At 44.3% G+C, this 18,770-nt stretch overlaps 1 protein-coding gene across 1 annotated transcript in view; it reads right to left on the reverse strand.

Moving 5' to 3' along the window:
• The window catches only part of LOC131483156 (S-adenosyl-L-methionine-dependent tRNA 4-demethylwyosine synthase TYW1-like), a 53,305-nt gene that overhangs the window by 9,012 nt on the left and 25,523 nt on the right, over positions 1–18,770 (reverse strand). Inside the window, exon 4 of the mRNA XM_058680490.1 lies at positions 10,014–10,131. Coding sequence (XP_058536473.1) covers positions 10,014–10,131 — 118 coding nt within the window. The remainder of the gene's footprint in view (positions 1–10,013; positions 10,132–18,770) is intronic.

Here is an 18,770-nt window from a genome sequence, read left to right on the forward strand (position 1 = left end):
GGAACACAAATCAAAGCAGGTACGAATTCACAGTCTCTAGAACTGCTGCGATCAACTAACGCAGGGAGGGTGCAGACAACGAAACCTTCACACACTGATGCTAGCAAATGGTGCCCTCACCACGGAAAACGTTGACTATGCTTCCAGTGACTGAAAGTATCAAGTTACTAAGACTCGCCTGGCAAAACCGAACGTACATATATATGATCATGGAGGTTTTACCCACAATAGCCAAAACTGAAAACAGACCAAATGTCTACGCGCACAACAAAAAACCTGACAGATTCATAATGGAATACTGCTGAGCAATAAAAGCACATGAACTAGTAATGAATGCTGCTGCATGAAAATAGCTCAGAAAAATCATACTGGACTTCAAAAGCCACTCACAAAGAGTGCACACCATAAATTCAATACACATGAAATTCCTGAAAGGTAAAACTGAACAATAGCAACAGCAATTAGGACAATGGTTGCTTGGAGATGAGGCTAGGAGACAGTGTACTATAAGGAGCACTGGTAGATTTATTGAGGTAAGGAAATGCTTGCATCTTAATTACAGTTAATATGGGTTCTATATCCATCAAAATCTCTTGACTTCATTTTTAAAATTCATCCAAAATCTATTCAACGATTAACAAAAATCGTATTTTAAATGGTAAAATAGCAAAGGATAGCTGCATATAATAGAAATAACAACTGAATTAAAAACAACAAAAAAAATACCTTTGTCCACCTGCAAAGCTTCACCCCTGAGTGGCTCCCAATCAGCTGATAACCTGAACAGAGAAGCAGGGAACACAAAATTAAACCAACCCCAAAACTTCAACTCAAAGTATAATATCAAAAATGAGCAAAACATTTTTTTTTTGCTTGCATTATGGTAGGCAACAGCCTCACAGCAGGAAACAGTAAAAATTTCATTCACTAAGATGGGAAAACAATTTAACACCTAAAAACAGAAACTGAAAATACATTCTAAAAGGGAACAAGCTAACCCGTAATTATATGAGGAAATGTTAACTTCTTAGTATCTAGCAGATCTCATGGGGCAAACTCAGTCACGCTTTTAATAATCAACAAGCAGTCAAAACACGGAGCACTGTGTGCTCACCTAGAGAGCACTCACTCTTCCCAAGGGAGCATGGGACAATTACAAACCTGAACCTTACACTGAGCCCTAAAGCCGAAGTATTACTACGCTTCACATGAGGGACAGCCTACTATATCCAACAATCTCTAAAAGCAAAAAAAAACAAACAAACAAACAAAAAAAAAAAACAAGAAGAATCAGATGGGCAGCAGATTAAAACAAAGAAATAACGATCCAGAAAGGGGAAGAAATCGGATTCTGAAAGCTACAACTGCATTAAGAACTCTGAATAGCACTCCACAACCTATCTTAAAATTTCTGATCTACGGAAGATATGAAGAGTATAGAACTGGTTATGCTGAAGAAATCTCTTTTTCCTTTTTCAACAAGCAAACAGTAAACGAGTAGAATTTACTGATTCTTCAACAATTCAGTGATGTGTCTTAGGAGGTTTCAAATAATAAGCCACAAAAAGACTCTTGCAGACAAGGCAAACTGAGCACCACAGCCTAAGTGGATCAGAGGCTGGTTAAACACGCAGCTGCACTTGTGACGATTAACGAACCATGTCAATTTGGATTACAGGTCTCTAGTGGCAACATTTACAGGGCTTTGTCTTTGAGCCTCCCTCAAATTTATGTAAACACCTAGCATATGAATACAGCACTGCTTATCTACTTAAAGATGTAAATGCATCCAACTGAAGAATCAATCTTAATTCAAAATAACTATTTAGGAGTCACAGAGAAAATCTTATTTCTCATGTTGGACTCCTATATTATGCTGCTACTTTTATTCGTACAGAAATCATGTTCTATTATATTAGTTCTTTAAATCGTTTTCTCCTGATATACAGAAGGTTGCCTAAGATTTTACATTTAGGTATGGAAAAAGCTGTACACTACGGCATGGAAAGTTCTGTAGTTGTCCACAATGTCAAGATTGCGCCAAGAGAACACAATTGCTGAAATTCACAGTGCAGAATTCTGCTCTTAGCCAAGACAGAATAACAGAGAAAATTCACTTTCCCACTTGAAATAAGAAAATATGCCTGAGAAGTAGGAAAGCATGGCTTTCAGAACAGCCAGCGGCCAGCAGCAAAGGACAGTGGTTGCTGATAAATCCAGCATTATCCCAGCTTTAAGTCTGGGAAGTGTCCAGGCCCTGTGGCAGGGAGAAGCCAAAGGTCTCCCTGAGCTTAGGAGCCAGCTGAGACTCTGGGGGAAGCAATGGTTTGCAGGATGGAGTACAGAGATAAAAACTACACCGAAAGGAATTCAAAAGTCTTCAGAGGATTCCTATCAGTTCTGTGCCTGAATAGCACATGCAAGAGAAAAATCGTGGAAGGATAGGAAAGAACCATCTGGAAGGATTACTGTAGGACTGGTGAGTTTGTGCAGACAATTATAAAGTGCATTTCTATCTCACTGGAAGCCACAGACTTGGAGCAAATGGGGCACTTGAAACCACTGTGCGAGCTGAACAATCTGGGTGTGAGACGCAGAGGTACAGGATCTGCCAGCAAGGGTGGGGAGCCCATGTACACCATCCCATCTCTATGGGGACTACCGCCACTCTGCTAGTAACGTCGTATGGACAAGGGCGGAGTTGCATGCTGACCCTCTACTGCCAGCTGGGCTGGGGTCCATGCTCGTGCCTGCCTGTCGCCATGTACTCTCTCTCTCACTTTAAGCAAATTAAAAACAAACTTTTTAGAAAAAAAATAATAAAGTATTAGGGAACTATGGGTCAAATTCAAGCATTCAATTACATGCAATTATAGTACGCAAAGGAGAAGGAAAGGAAACAAAAATATACTTGAAGAAATAGTAGCCAATATGTATCTAAATTTCATGAAAGCTTCTCTTCTTAGAGAACTAAGGAGTTAAATGAAACTAAGGTGCATTGAGACACTGAAAAGTTGAGCACCCCTGATCCAAACACCTGAAACCCAAAATCTGCAGCATTTTGGCCCCAGTCAGAACACATAACCAGTTAAGTTCATGTCAGAATTCTAAAAGCTGAAAAACTCCAAAACATGAAATAATTCTGGTCCCACGCGTGGCAGACAAAAGGTACATACTCTGCATTATCAGTGATTAAGACAAACTGTCTAAAGTAGTTGGGGAGGGGGACATTACATTCAAAGACAAACAACACGATGGCTGACAGCTGAGCTCTCATGACAGGCAAGTGAGCCACAGGCTGTTGCAGTAATATCGTTAACACGCCAAAAGAAAACAATGCTGTCAATCTACAATTCTATATCCAGTAGAAGATACCCTCAAAAAACGAAGCCAAGGGGAAGGTATTAGGCTAACTGGCTAAGACACCCATGTCCCCTGTCAAAGTCCCTGGGTTGAGTCTGGCTGCTAACTTAAGCTTCCTACTACTGCAGCCACTGGGAGAAAGCAGAATTGGCTCAAGATCACGATTCAGGTAGCTGGGTCCCTGTCACCCATGGGTGAGACCTGGATTGAGTTCCCACCTCACAGCTCTGGCATTGGCCCAGCCCTGGCTACTGCGCGCATCTGTAGAGTGAACCAGCAGGTACGAGCACTCTCATTATGTCTGTCCGTCTGTCTCTCTCTCTCTTTCTCTCTCTCTGTGTATGCATCATTCTGCCTCTCAAAAATTCCAAAAGAATGAAGACAGAATAAAACCTTACTTATTAGATACAAATTGTGAAAGAATCTATCACCAAGGAACGACACTACAAATGTTGGGAAAGCAGTTCTTCCACTGAGGTTAAGGGATATTAAATAGAACAAGGACCTAAGGAAAGGACTAAAAAGCAAAGAGGTAAGTAACCACAAGAGTAAACAAGAAGACGCTTACTACTGATGTAAATCTTCAACAGATAGCCCATCATGTAAGCCAAACTAACAACAATGTACTGCAGGATTAATAACATGTACAACACATAATAATTATGTAACAATGGTAAATGGGGACAGGTATTTGGCACATGTTTAAGGCACCACTCGGCATATCCAGTTTCTCAGAGTCCGGGTTTAAGCCCTGGCTCTGCTCCCAATTCTAACTCCTTGTTAATGTGCACTTTGGGAGGCACATTAGGGCTCAAGTAGTTAGATCCCTGCTACCCACACAGGTAACCTGCACTGAGTCCTCAGCTCGTGGCCTTCAATCTATCCAAGCCCGCTTGTAAGCCATTAGGAAATGAACCAGCACACATAAGACTGACATCTGTCTTTCCACATACACACATATATACACACGTAAATCTTCTAATAAAGGAGAAAACCGAAATATACCGTCATAAGGTTCCTCTGTTATACATGAAGTAGTCTAATACCACTCAACAACAGACTTATAACATGTCAAAACTATGCAGGTTAAAGCTTTGGGCAATCATTAAATGGTAAAAGTATTACAGCCAATAAGCCAATGATATAAAAGAGAATCACCTTTTTAAAAAAAAAAAGTTAATTCAAAAGAAAGCAGAGTGGGCCTGCACTGTGGGAGCAGCAAGCTACCCCAATGCCACCTACGATGCAGGCACCCCATATCAGTTCCTTACTGACATGACTGAAACAGCAGCAGACGGCCCAACCACGTGGGTCTCTGCTACCATGTAAGAGATCTGGGTGGAGCTCAACCTGCCCTAGCTCCCGCGTTTACATCCACCATTCCCTACCCCACCAACACATACCTTACCACTCTGTTTTCCCCAAAAAAATTAACAAATGAGTGAAAGCAAGAAAGCAGAAAAACAGAAAAAAGAAGAATCAAAGAACAGATGAGAAAAGTAGAAAATAAATAGAAGCATAAATGATCCAAGTACATGGTACCCTACCACGCTCAGGATTAGAGCCTTGGGACTCTGCACCCATGTGGGAGACCCAGAGCAGTCTCCTGGCTCCTGGATTCGGGTTGGCTTAGCTCCAGCTGTTGGGGCCGCTTGGAACAAAGGATGGAAGATCTTCCTCTCTGTATATCTGACTTTCCTCCCCCCCTCCAAAAAAAATAAATAAATATTAATTTTTTTTGCTTAGCAACTTTTTATTTCCCATCACTTTAATAAATTCACATAATTTCAGAAAATGAAATGATTATGAAGTTCAAAATTTGGTTTAGTTTATCCATTTTATAGGTAAGGGAACTGAGGCCTGTTCAAGCTAAGTGATTTCTTTCCTTGCAGCTATTAGCTAGCTGTAATTTCTTTTTTAAAAATTATTATCATTTTATGATACAGTTCCACAGGCCCTGAGATTTCCCTTACACCTTTCCCAATTTCCCTCTCCGATGCTGGGTTCCCGTTTACTAAAGAATAGTTCTTCATACACAGTCATATGTCCATCATTGCGGGCATGGACAATGGCAGAGTCCAGCATTCTATTGTCAAGATAGAGTTAACAGTTTCATTGGGAGTCCATCTTTGTCTGGAAGTAGGGGTGCCTACTGCATTGTATCCTCACATCTGGATATGATAGTCTCCATTACACAGTTACTATACATCCCCTTCAATGAAAAGCCACAACACAAAATCAACAAGAAGAAGAACAGAAATTAAAATACCATAAGGTTAAATAACATGCTACTGAATGACTAATGTGTCTCTGAAAAAATGCAACAGGAAATCAAGAAGCTTCTTGAAGAAAATGATTCTACTGTATGATCTATGAGTCACTGAAGAATTTAATGAGAAACTGTTTTGAAGAGATGAAACTAAATTAAAAAAAAATCAAAATCCATGACATAGTTTTCACTTATCTTTGTTGGTGAGGTATGTCTTCTGTAGGCAACAAATACATTTTTAATCCAGTCTACTAATCTATGACATTTGATTGATGAGTTTAATCCATTTACATTTAGGTTAATATGAATGGGTGGTAATTTGACCCTATCATTTTAGCAATGGGTTGTTCATTGATTTAGTCTTCTGTTGTCATTTTACTGGAATGTTCTTCACATTTGACTTTGGTTTTGGTGGGCATTATTCCTTTTCTCAGTCAAGAGAACATCTTTTAAGTATCACTTGTAGGGCAGGTTTGGAAGAGGCATAATCTTTTAACTTTTCTTTGCTGTGGAAGAATTTTATTTCATTTTTTAAAGACAAAGGAAAGTTTTGCTGGGTATGCTATCCTGGGCTTTCTCTTCTTGACTGTAGAGTTTCCTGTGAGGGGTCTCCTGTAAATTTAATTGGCATTCCTTTATATGTCAGTTGATTTTTTTTTTCACATGCACATTGAAGGATCATTTCCTTATGTTCAATTGAAGAGAGCTTGATTATCATGTGTCGTGGTGGAGATCACTTTTGGTCAACCCTGTTGGGAGTTCTGTGCCCCTTCTGGATGTTAGTTTCCCAGTTCTTTCTCCAGATTAGGGAAATTTTCCTTTGTTATTTCATTGAACACATTTTTAAACCCAGCTTTTCTTTCTGCACCTTCTGGGACTCCCATAACTCTTATATTTAGCCTTTTAATAGTGTCTTTCAATTCTTGAACACTTTTTCTGGCCTAATCCAGCTCTGCTTCCAGCTCTTTGTGTTTCCCCCTGACGGCAGGAAATATTTTCCCATTCTGAGTCTTTCATCTGCTTCATTCTTTCTATTTTGGAGAATCTCTACTGTATTTTTAATTTGCTCCATTGTATTCTTCACTTCAGAGAGGAAGCTCTTCCGTCTAATGATTCATTCCCCAAGCAGCCGCAATGGCTGGAGCTGAGCCAATCCGAAGCCAGGAGCTGTTCCAGGTCTCCCACGCAGGTGCAGGGTCCCAAGGTTTTGGGCCATTCTCTATTGCTTTCCCAGGCCACAGTCAGGGAGCAAAAGGGGAAGTGGGGCAGCTGGGATTAGAACCGGTGCCCATATGGGATCCCTGCTATGCCAGGCCTGATAGGAAGTTTTATAACAAGTGTTTTGAATTTTTTATCTCCCATTTTCTTGATGTCTTCTTCAGTTAACTCTGAGATTGGTGAAGGCTTTTGCTCCTTTGCAGGGGAGTCTTCATTAATATTCCTTGTGCCTTTATCTCCTCTTTTGCTCTTGGTTATTGTACTTCTGGATATCAGGTTCTTCTCTTTGGGGCAGGCTTCTAAGCTTTGTCACCCACAAGTCTGCAGTTCAATTTTACTTATTGTGGTTGTTACACGGCTCTCTGTTTGCAGTCACTTTTGCCACTCCCTCCAGAGAGTTCCAGTTCTGGGTTCTTATGTCAGATTTCCACCATGGTCTCCATAGTTCCAGCTCCTGGCTCACCACTCTCCACCTCCTGGGATACCGTGCTGAGGCTGCACCATTGCCTATAAAACCTTTCTCCCACCTCCTGTTAGAGCAATTCCCAGGATTAGGGAGCCGCCAGGTATCCTGTATAACTAAATTGTTGTTGGTGCTAATCTTGTTGGAACGTGTTGGCCATTAGGTGTGAGGGCTCACAGACCTATTTTGATCCGTGTGATGCCAAAGACGGTACTATTTTCCCTATGGAACCAGTGCAGTGCACTGACTTCAGTGAGTTAGCTCCAAGCTCAGCGCAAGCACAGATCACTGTTGTCCCTGCAGTCATAAAGTTTTTCAAAATGGCACCTGGTGTGCCACTACTAGAGTTCTTGATCTGCTGGCCATCAGGTCTGAGGATTATCCAGAACTATCTTGGGTGGAACCTATAGGGTACCACGTTGTTGCAGCTTGCTGAGCCAGAAAGGAAATCACTCCCAGCTCAGCATGTGCAGTCCTACCCCATAGCCTAATTTGGCTCTAGAAGGCAGACTGGACTGTGAAATTTACCTGGTTCCTACACCACCTGTCTGGGATCTGCTGCTCTGTCTCTGCTCCTGGTCAAATCAAACAGGATGGGTAGTTCTTTGTCTGGGTTTACCTCCTGAGCTCCCAGTGAATGCCCCTTTTCCCATCTTGTTGCTGGTGGAGTTCCAGCTGCCAGTGCAATTCAGATCGCTGCTTGCTGAATGCCACTGGGGTGTCGGTCACTGCAACATCACACCGTTGTGTCCACTGCTTCCCTGTGTCTGTCAGTCTCCAGGTACCCCTCTGCTGCTGTTCCATCCTCTCCTGTTTCTGGAATGTGTCCTCTCTGCTTCATCGTGAGTAAATGTTTCTCCATCCGTTTAAACGTGTCCTTACTCTATTCCGCCATTTTGATTCTCCCAAAAATAAATCTTAAAAAAAAGATGGACCTGGATAGAGCTGATTCAGCCTGGCTCAGTCCTGAATATCGCACCCATTTAGACAGTTAATAAGTGGATGGAAGGTCAATAAATTTACCCATCCATCATCCATTCTTCTCTGTCACCCAGCTTTTCAAATAAACTAATGTTTAAGTAGACTTGAATCTATCATAAAATCTCTTTAATATAAACTTTATCCCAATTAAGAAGCAAACTATACCACGAAGTCTTCAAAAACCTCGTGGAGGAACCTAGCCATTAAAATGCCTGTGTCCAATAGCAGAGTGCCTGGGTTTGCCTTCTGGCCCTGCTTGCCACTAGTGTAAACCCTGGAAGGCAGAGGTGATGACGTAAGGTTCCCTGCCACCTGCATGGGAAATCTGAACTATGATGCTAGCTCCCCGCTGTGGTCCCAGCCCAGCCCTAACTTTCACAGACATCCAGAGAAGTAAACCAGCAGACAAAAACACTTTCTCTGTCCTAATAAAATAAAAAGTTCCTGAAAAATATGTATTAGAAGAAAATGTACATCAATTTCAACAGTTTTTGCATAAAAATAAACTCTTAATTTCATTTTCCGATAAGCTTTTGACATATCCTCATATATATCATATCTGCATGTTCTGATGGAATGTTCCTCCAGGGAATTACTTTGCCTGTGTTTCCCTAAACTGCTAAAACTATAACACAAAAGGTTCTTCACAAATACAGAGGGTGGGGGAGGGGAGAGAGAAGAAAGTCAGTTTCCTGATTCCTATTCACCACTTTTTCTTCTGCAAGACACTCAGTACAGCCACGCCCTTCTCAGTTAGGTAGAATCCCAAATTCCAGACACGACCCTTGGAAGTCATAATCAACACATTACTCCACATCAATTATGGAAAATGGAACTAACAGATTACTTTATCTTGGTGCAAAACGTCTTGAAATCATGTATAGTTTCATGTGTGGTATTATGTATGTACATATGTATGTATATATATTTTTCTTGGACTTTTTGAAGACTCCTCATATGTATGGATTCCTACATGTTTTTGAAACTATCTTAACCAAAAAAAGAATGATTTCGTTTATTGGAAATGCACAGTTACAGACAGAAAAGGAACAAAAACAAGGAGAAATCGCGCATCCAAAGGGTCACTCCCCAAAGGTCCCAATGGTCAGGGCGTGTCGAGCCCATGCCAAGTCAAAGCCAGCAGCCTGGCATTCCACCTGTATTTTCCATATGGCTGCAGGATCCCAAGCACTTGAGTCACCTTCCACTGCTTTCCCAGGCGTATGACCACAGAGTCGGATCCAAAGTGGAGCAGCCAGGACACAAAGCAACACACACACATGGGATGTTGGATGGGAGGCAGTGAATCTGCTGTGCCACAACACTGGCCTCTGAGCTTATCTTTTAATTCAATTTTCTATGAATGTTTTGGAGTCTCTTAATATAAACTCTCCTGCATTTAACAGTTTAAATAGTTCCCTTTAATAAGTAGTGACTTATGAATCAGTGATAGATAGCATTTTCTTAATGCATACTTGAGCCGCTATGATCGTAATATGTGGAGAAACCAAGCAAAGACAAAACCAGCTGCTCCAACACATCAGGGACCCAGAGACCCCAGAGGACGCTCCTTCACATGGCTGCACCTGCCACTGTACCACTGCTGCTGAGCTGAGAAGGGAGAGACTTCACTCTTGCCCCTACCGGCAGTCCCTCCTTTCCAGCTCTCTCTCAAGGATTAAATTAGAATGTTTAGCAATGAGTCTCACACGTTGTCACCTTGCTTAGTAAGAGCTTCGCGCAGAGCAGGAGTGATCATAGCTCTTCTTTTCCCATCTTCATTTTCCCCTGTGCTCTTCACCAGACCAGCATTCTCTTCCTGCTGCTCCTCTTCTCTCTGCATTACAACAGAAGAACGAAACCCAAAATCAGCAATCAGCAATGCAACTAAAAAGGCAACAATCAAGAACACCTAGCACCAACTAAAGTTTCCTCACAAGCCATGGCCCAGAGCCCTAATCCCTGTGCAGTGATTCCCCTGACAGGGAGACGAGGACCTTCATACACACCAGGGTCCTCATCGGAACCAGTGCTCAAACACATGCACCCGCAGACCCAAACCAATCCCTCCCTCGTGTAAAGGACACATGCCTTTAGCAATGTGAGCACAAGTAGCCACCTAACTTTGGCAAGTTACTTGTCTTCTCTGGATTTCAATTTCCTTACCTGAAAAGGGACAAAAATGATTATTCATGGAGCTGTACGATGTTAAAGATTAGATTACATAAAATCATCTGGCACAGTGACTGATCAAATAAAAGGTGTGCAATAAATTCTAGCTATTGCCTCATTACACCTGCCAGCCCCAAACCAAGGGGACAACGTGCGCTGAGCTGTCAAGAGCCATCAGCTCACAGCTTCTACCTCACCACATAACTAACACAGCACTTCACATCATTTACGGGAAATCGAGTTAGAAATAACTTTATCTTGGTGCAAAACATTTGGAAACCATACAAAGTTTTTTTCAATAACGCACATTTCACATGAACTTTTTGAAGATTCCTCATATATACAAACTTCTAAATGTTTCTGCACCAAAATGAATCCACCACTAAGGAAAGAAGATTCACTTATTTGAAAGGCAGAGTTACAAACATCCCTTTTATCAGAGGGAAAACTTCTCTCTGGCGAGAGCAATGAATATTTAAGACCTATTGATGATGATGTGTTTGAGTGTGTTTCTTTTGACTTTGGTCAGTACAAAACTTAGCAGATGCCTCCGCTCTCAGCTCCAAGACACCATGCCTGCCCCATCGTTACTGTCACTGGCTGCATATGACACGGGGACTTTCACTCACACCTTCCACGCACTCCTCTCCTAAAATCTTCCATGTGAGCACAGTATTTAAGGTATCATGACATCTTATGAATGGGGGAGAAGTGTTAGTTAACAATTTCAGAGCCAAGACACAGTTTGTGTTACATTTTGGATGGGACACTCGTCAAACTCACTGTCAGTGGTCTCACCATCAAGACCCGGACCACCTAAACACTTCAAGTGTCCAGACATCCAATCCCGAGTGAACCAGCGAGTATATGCACTGTAAAATGTTTCCACCAGAATGAAAATGTCTAACAGACTACTTGTAATCTGCCTCAAATACAGAAGAGGCTATGAGAAGGGTATTGAAAGGAACGTTGACAGGTTGACAGCTAATGAAGCCATACAGGTGATGTCTTACATTGCTCCACATTCATGAATATTCTTAGTTGTCCGTACATGATATGTACAAGGATCAACATTGTGGCATAGCCGATGAAGCTATCGCTTGGGATGGTAGCATCCCATACTTAAGTGCCAGCTTGTATCCCAGCTTCCCTGCTTTATCCAAATCCCTGATAATCTCCCTGAGAAAACAGTGGATTATGGCCCAGATAATTGGGTCCTGCCACCCATGTAAACGATCTAAGACAGGGTTCCTGGCTCCTAATTTCATAGTGGCTGTTGCAACTGTTGCAACTGTTTGTGAAATGAACCAGTGAATGAAAGCTAGGCTGCTCGCTTGCGCTCTCTCTCTCTCTGCCTTTCAAATCCATAAATCTTTTAAAAAATTGTTTTCACCAAAATCTTTCATTATTCCACAAACTTGTTAAAGTATCCTAATAGAACAATACTGAACTTTTTAAAAAAGATTTACGTATTTGAAAGTAGCATCTTGCTCCCTCCAACGCCCATGTGGGCAGCTTGCTTTCCATGGGTCATGGAATTCACACCACAGGCCAGGGCTGGCAGAGCAGGCCTAGGGCCTCCTGCACGTGCTTTGGTTTTATGAGAATGGGAGGGGAAGAGAGGGAGGAAAGGGGAGAGATCTAGAGCCCCAGGCTGGCATGGTGTTCAGGTGGTTCAGGTTTGTTGACTTGCACACACGATGCGGCCCCAAGTCAGCAAGGTGGCATGGACCTGGGGACCCTTGTAAGTGCTACGCCACTGGAGGACCAGGCTAGGGAGCCTATATGCTCGCAGATGCGGTGGCTGTGGATTGCCAGGGGAAGAGGGGTATGGGCTGTGGGGGAGGGGAGACCACTGAAGGTATACATTGCAGGTGAGGTATGATTTCTGGGTGTCTTCAAGGCCACTGTACTAGCAGGCCTACCAACTGAACAGAGGCCTACCTGGTAAGGCTAGACCACAGTACCCACCAGTGAGTGTTAGAACAGGGGATAGGTCGCACTAGTCTGGGCCATGACACTAACCAGGTCTAGGGGAAGATTCTGGGGTGGGGGGCATATGGGCCCATCTCTGTGGGACTGCAATATCCATTGATTTGCTCAAGAGCTAGGGATGGTGATGGGCCAAGCTAGGCATGACCATGCAACCCACCGACATTCATGGGTACTGGGGTTGGGAATAGGTCAGCTTGGTCCAGGCTGCAGCACCCACAGGTGTGCCCAAGAATAGGGTGTGAGGCAGACAGGGTTGCAACATCCACCAGCGCACAAAAAGGCCAAGATGGAGGGGGGCTAACAGCCGCTGGCATAGTTGAGATCTGGGCCTAGGAATGGTCCTATTAGGGAAACTTGGGGAACTCCCCCTGGTGGGCCATAGCTCCTACTGAGTGAGCACTTGAGTCAGGGCTGAGTATTAGGCCATGTAAGCTGCTCCACTTGGCAAATAGGTGAATTGGCTCTGAAGCAGGCAGGGTGGACAGGGCAGACCTGGGCCAAACCATAGCACAATGGCAAGCATAGGAGGCAGGATGTGGTGTGGGTCATGCTCGACTAGGCTATCATACCTGCTGGTTTGAATGAAAGCCAGGCATGGGGGCATGCTGGGCAGGGCTATGCTGCAGCACCCACCAGCAAGAGCTAGGAACGGGGGCAGGCCAGGCTAGCCCTGGCTGCAGCATTCAATGACAACAGCCAAGAGGAGTGATGAGTTATGCCAGGCTGGGTTGGAGCAACCACCAAGATGTGCAACATCTGTGGCTGAGAGCAGGCCTGATCAGAAAGCTAAGGGGATACCCCAGCCACATTGTGGTTCCTACTGGAGAACACAAGAGCCAGAATGGGGGTAGCAAATTAGACGGGACGTGGCTACAGCATCCCTTGGCATGGATGTGGACTTGTTCTGGGGTGTGTAACACTAGGCTAGGCTCTAGTACCTGATGGTGCTTGAGAGATCCAGGGTGGGTGTAGGACAAGTTGGGCTAAGTTTTGGCAGCTGCTGCTGATCCATGTGAGAGTTGGAGCTAGCGGTGGATCAGGCAAGGCTGGCTGCATTACCCAGTGATAAGAGCTGAAAGGATGTGAGCAGGTTGGGCAAGGCCACTGTACCTGCCATGACAGGAGGTGGACCAGACTACAGAACCACCTGGAAAGTGCAAGATCAGGACTGTGTCTGAGGCTAGTAAGGAAACTTTAGGCACTCAACTGACGGACTGCAGCTTCCATAGGTGAGCATGAATGAGAACCAGGGCTGGGGTTTGGCCTCGCTGGACAGGCAGTAGCACCCACTGGCGTAAGTGTGGGCTAGATAGTGGGGTCAGTTGGGCTGAGCTAGGTTCCTACACCCATTCGTGTGCACAAAAGCAAAATGGGGTGCGGGACCAACTGGACCTGTCTGCTGCATATACCAGGATGCATAGGAGTCAAGGGGGGAGGTGGGCCTGGTGAGCACTACTGGGGGCCACTCTAGCTAGACTGCAGCTCCGGCTGGTGCATGAGAGGGTCAAGTGTGTGATGGCCAAGATTAGGTTGGGGTGCAGCATCCATTGGTTTGAGAGGGGCTGGGGCTAGAACTGACCTACCAACTGCAACCACCAGTGTGTGTAGGCTGATGTGGGTGGTGGACTGAGCCAGACCCGACACTGGCTGAAACACAAAGTAGTCAGATTTGGGGTCACCACCGACAAGGTTTCTTTGGGGACCTCCCCCAACTGGATCATTGGACCGACCAGCGAGACAACTCCAGCCATGGGGAAAAAAATCACAGGATCTGTGGTCTGGTCATGGAGTACACATGTCAGAATTGAGCTTCTTCAGTTGCTGAAGCCGGTGCAGTGGACGGCATGCCCAGATGCACATGGGGGATATGACCGACATTGAGGCCTACAGAGAACACCTAGCACCATGGCAGAGCACGGAGGGATGAACAACTTGGACAATTCCCCCAGACAAGCGTTGACAGCAATTATCTGGGTAAATGGAGACTCTAAGGTGGATTATGTCAGTCAATGGACTTTTTTAAGGATTCCTTCATCCTTGGAGCAACGAAATCAATAGCATTTCAGAACTATCGAAACCACTTGAACAGCACTCCTGGAATATGCTCCACTTTGGGGATCCTGGATGACATCAGGTGGCCTGTTCCCCATCCCTGGATACTGATGCAGATAGGCTGCTAGGAGCAGCCCTCTCTCCTGCTCTCCCTCCTTCCCCCAGATACAGGAAAAAATATATATAAAAATTGGAAACAATGGTCTCATCCACTTTCTCCCATTCCTCGACCTTGCCGCCCTAATCAATGGTCCACACGTACATGCATGCATCCTTCTCAACTATGTAAACATCACCAAAAATAAAATTAAAAAAAAGAAATTAATTTACATAGAGAGCGGAAAAGACAATGAGAAACAGAGAGATCTTCTGTCCACTGGTTCACACTCAACATGGCCACAACAGCTAGGGATTGGCAGGGCAGAGCCAGGAGTCAAGAGCTTCCTCCAGGTCTCCCACATGGCACAGAGGCCCAAGCACTTTGGCCAAGTTCCGCTGCCATCCCAGACACGTTAGCAGGAAGATGTACTGGAAGCGGAGCAGGCACAACCTGAGCCAGCCTCTAGATTGTATGGTAGCATTGGTTGAGGCAGCTTTAATTTACCATACCACAACACCTGCCCAAAATTAATCACCATTTATACTACACATATACACAAAGTAAACCAATGGAATTTAGACTGAATTTCTCTGCATTCTGTCACTTCAAGGACTTATTCAATAATCAGACACTAGCGGAAACGCTCTTTAAGGGTTCAGTGTAACCAAATGAGAAAACACAAATTGGCATTAAATTCTGCCTGAAAGTCAGCATTCCACATCACAAAATATCATCAAAATGAAAAGCTAACGAGCAATTCTGCTTCTGTTAATAGAGTTCTAATAGAGTTACTAACTACGCGTTTCCAAATGGAACTGAACAAAAATTCATAAACAAGCATCCATCTTTTTCTTATCTAACACAAAAGCAATTGGCTTAATGGCAGGCAGTCTATAAAAATAAAATGATACTAGTCATTATTTTGCTGAAATATTTTAAAATAAAAGCAGAAACCCCTGAGCTTTTTAAACATCTATTTCAGACTTAAAAGACGTGAACTTGAAAAAGGTTTGTGGTGAAGCCAAGTGAACTAACCTTGACCTTGAGAGCATTTAAATGTCTCTGAAGTATTTCCACATGGTTCCTCCACCAATCATGCAAAAATTGATAGGAAGTTGCATTTCTAGCCCTCAGAAGCCTCAGCCATCACAAAATAGTACCAGTTAGCTTACCCCAAAGGCCACTTCAATGCACAGCTGCACCCACCCCATGATCTTGGCCTCTGACTGCTGCACCCAGAGCTCGTGGATGCCCCCTGGTGGTTGTCAACAAAACCTTCTGACTCCTACCAGATGAATGCTTTTAATGGGAGACTGTGAACACACCCATGTGGGAGCACTGGAGAAGCCGACAGGCCGGAAGTGTGAGTGCTGCTCCCCCAGAGTCAGTCACAGAGACCACCGTGAGGGTCTCCAGCAGTGGACGGACAGCATAATCATCACTTCCCTCTTGGGCGGTCTGGGACCATCTTCCGTTGACAGTATAGTGATTTCATTGCTACAAACAAATGCAGTGCTTCATGACTTGCCCCAAGCACAAAGATGCACAAGATAAGACTACTTAAACTGCACATATTTTTGTATATTGATTTCTAGTGTCACCTGGCCTAAGCAGAGGTAAGTGAAAATCCCAGAGTCGATCAACTTTGACTCCTCCCCCTCCCGCGCACCCCAGTTCGTAATGAGTGACCAAGTGCTAGAGCGTCAGTTCCCAACACAGCGGTTCCTCTGTCCACGGCACCTTGCACTCACTGTGACCTTGGTTCCCCAGGGTTGTAGTCTCCACACTAAATGATATGGGTCTCCAACCTCCACTTTCACCCGTTCCCATCTCCTCCTGCATCCATCACACTGGCCTTGAAGAACAACGTGGGCACTCATGAAGCTGCTCTTCCCTAACACGCACGCCAAGAGGGAAGCCAACCACCAACACTTAGGACAACAGCTAGAACAAACGTAAAGGGTCTTTATCTTACACAATCGCTCCTGTGAAACAGCAGCCTTCATTTTCTCTTGCTTCTCTCAAGATATCACATGTCTACGCAGTTCGTTCCCCCACCGCTGTTCCAGAAACAATACTGCTACCCTAGTTTTCCCCAGAATGCAAACAAAACAAAAAAAGCAACATGTTACAGGTGTTTACAGTAAAATGTCATTGCATCAGATAACCATCTCATAGGTGTTTTACAACAAACAAGCTGTTCGTTCTCTAAAAACATCTCTGTCTTCTGACAAAGAGTCTGTCTGTTGGTATTACTGACCGGTGTTGGCCATCCAGTGACTCCCTTCTTGTGGATTCAGAAAGAAAGCATATGGGATCTCCGGGTCCTCCGGCAGGCATTTGTCAGGGCAGTCAACCTGCCTGGGCCTGGAGCCACGTGGTCACAAGGTGGATACGCAGTAAATCTGGGTTGAATAAACGGACAAGTGCCTCAAAACTGCCACAGAGCATGCTTAGCCCCACACAGACCCCACTTTCCAGTAAGTGACTCTAGACCTGGGAACATTCGATAATAAAAACTTTTCTTCATACTTAGCTGATACCCATTTTGCTGCAATTTCCCTAAAAGATTTATTTATTTTAGAGTTACAAAGAAAAAGAAAGAGAGATCTTCCATCCTCTGGTTTACCTCTCAAACAGCCACAAGAACAAGGACCAGGCAAGACCTAAGCCAGGAGCCAGGGCCTGCATCACATCTCCCACGTGAGGACAGGGGCCCAAGCACGTGGGCCATCTTCCACTGCTTTTCCCAGGGGTATAAGCAGCAGCTGGATGGAAAGTACAGTACCTGGGATTCGAACAGGTGCCCATATGGGATGCTGACACCACAAGCAAAAGCTTAACCTGCCAATGCCAACCTCCCTTCCGCGATCATTTAATCCTACATCCTCGGGGTCCTATTTCTTTAATAAATACACTACACCACTTACTTGGCATTGGTCAGTTATAAAAATGATCAGTTGTCATCATGACTCAAGATTTTCTGTACACACTACATTTTAAGAATATTCTGAAGTCCTGGGACAGCAGTCTCACCATATATATGCCAAGAGCTTTAAGGTAACTCTGCTTTGACAACCTGACTTACAGAATTTATGAGGCGGTATCTGGGACCACCTGTACAGGTCATGCCTACGTCAAGGTGATCTGAAGCCAGAGTGCTATGGCTCACACGATGTCACCTTCTACTTCTAGGGGACTTAAAGACTCAAAGTCTTAAACATAGCAAAGATAATAGCTTCCTGTTATCTCACTGTAGTAACCAGTGCAATTTTAGAATCAGAACCGGACGCACTCAAATCCTTTTGTCAGCTTTAATGGCTGGTAAATTGTAATGTTTCTCTGGTGAGTAATTATCAAGTGTTTGCCATTTGTTTCCAAAGCTAATGACACTGATGTTACTGTTTGTCTGTTTAACCAGAACATGCTGTAGGGAGGATTTAGCAACCTCTATTTACTGCAGAAAGAATGGACAGCTAGAGGCATTACACATTGACAAACCACAACATAAGAGAAACAGAAAATAAATAAGCTCGGAACCATCAGGCTCTTCCTGACTCCTTGTTCCCTAAACTCCTTAGCCTCCCTTCTGGGAACAATGTCTCCTCTGGGAAGCCACAGACAGGAGTGACATAAAGAGATGGAGAATAGGCTTGAAGCCACCACCTACACCAGCCATCCACTGGGAACACTCTACTTCACCAAAGCCTCAGCTCATCTCTCTGCCAAATGGTGAAATGGAGGTGATGAGGGTATAGGCATCGCAGAGTGACTGTGGGAAGTGCCTGAGAATCCAGCGTGTACTCTCATATCTCCTAAGACTGTGAGCCTCCCTTGAATCGTCCTCTGTCCCATGCCCCATCCTATTCACCTGTTCAATCAAGTCACACAGCTGCCCTCTGCCTTTACGAAAAAGCTCAGGCCTCCACCCACGGTATGAGAAGACAGCTGGAGTCTCTCCGTCACTGCATCACTCTCTATCTTCCCCCACCACTTTACTCTGTTCCTACCAGGTTGGTTGGAGTTCCCCAAACATGCCAGCTCTAGGGACCTCAGTCCATGTGGCTGGCATTGTGGCACAGGTTAAGACACCACTTGCGGAGGGCTGCGGGAGAGGACGTCTAGCTCGGATCCCGAACCCAGTCCGCCATGTGCCC

The sequence above is a fragment of the Ochotona princeps genome, chromosome 24, assembly GCF_030435755.1.
Source record: "Ochotona princeps isolate mOchPri1 chromosome 24, mOchPri1.hap1, whole genome shotgun sequence".
NCBI classification, from domain to species: domain Eukaryota; kingdom Metazoa; phylum Chordata; class Mammalia; order Lagomorpha; family Ochotonidae; genus Ochotona; species Ochotona princeps.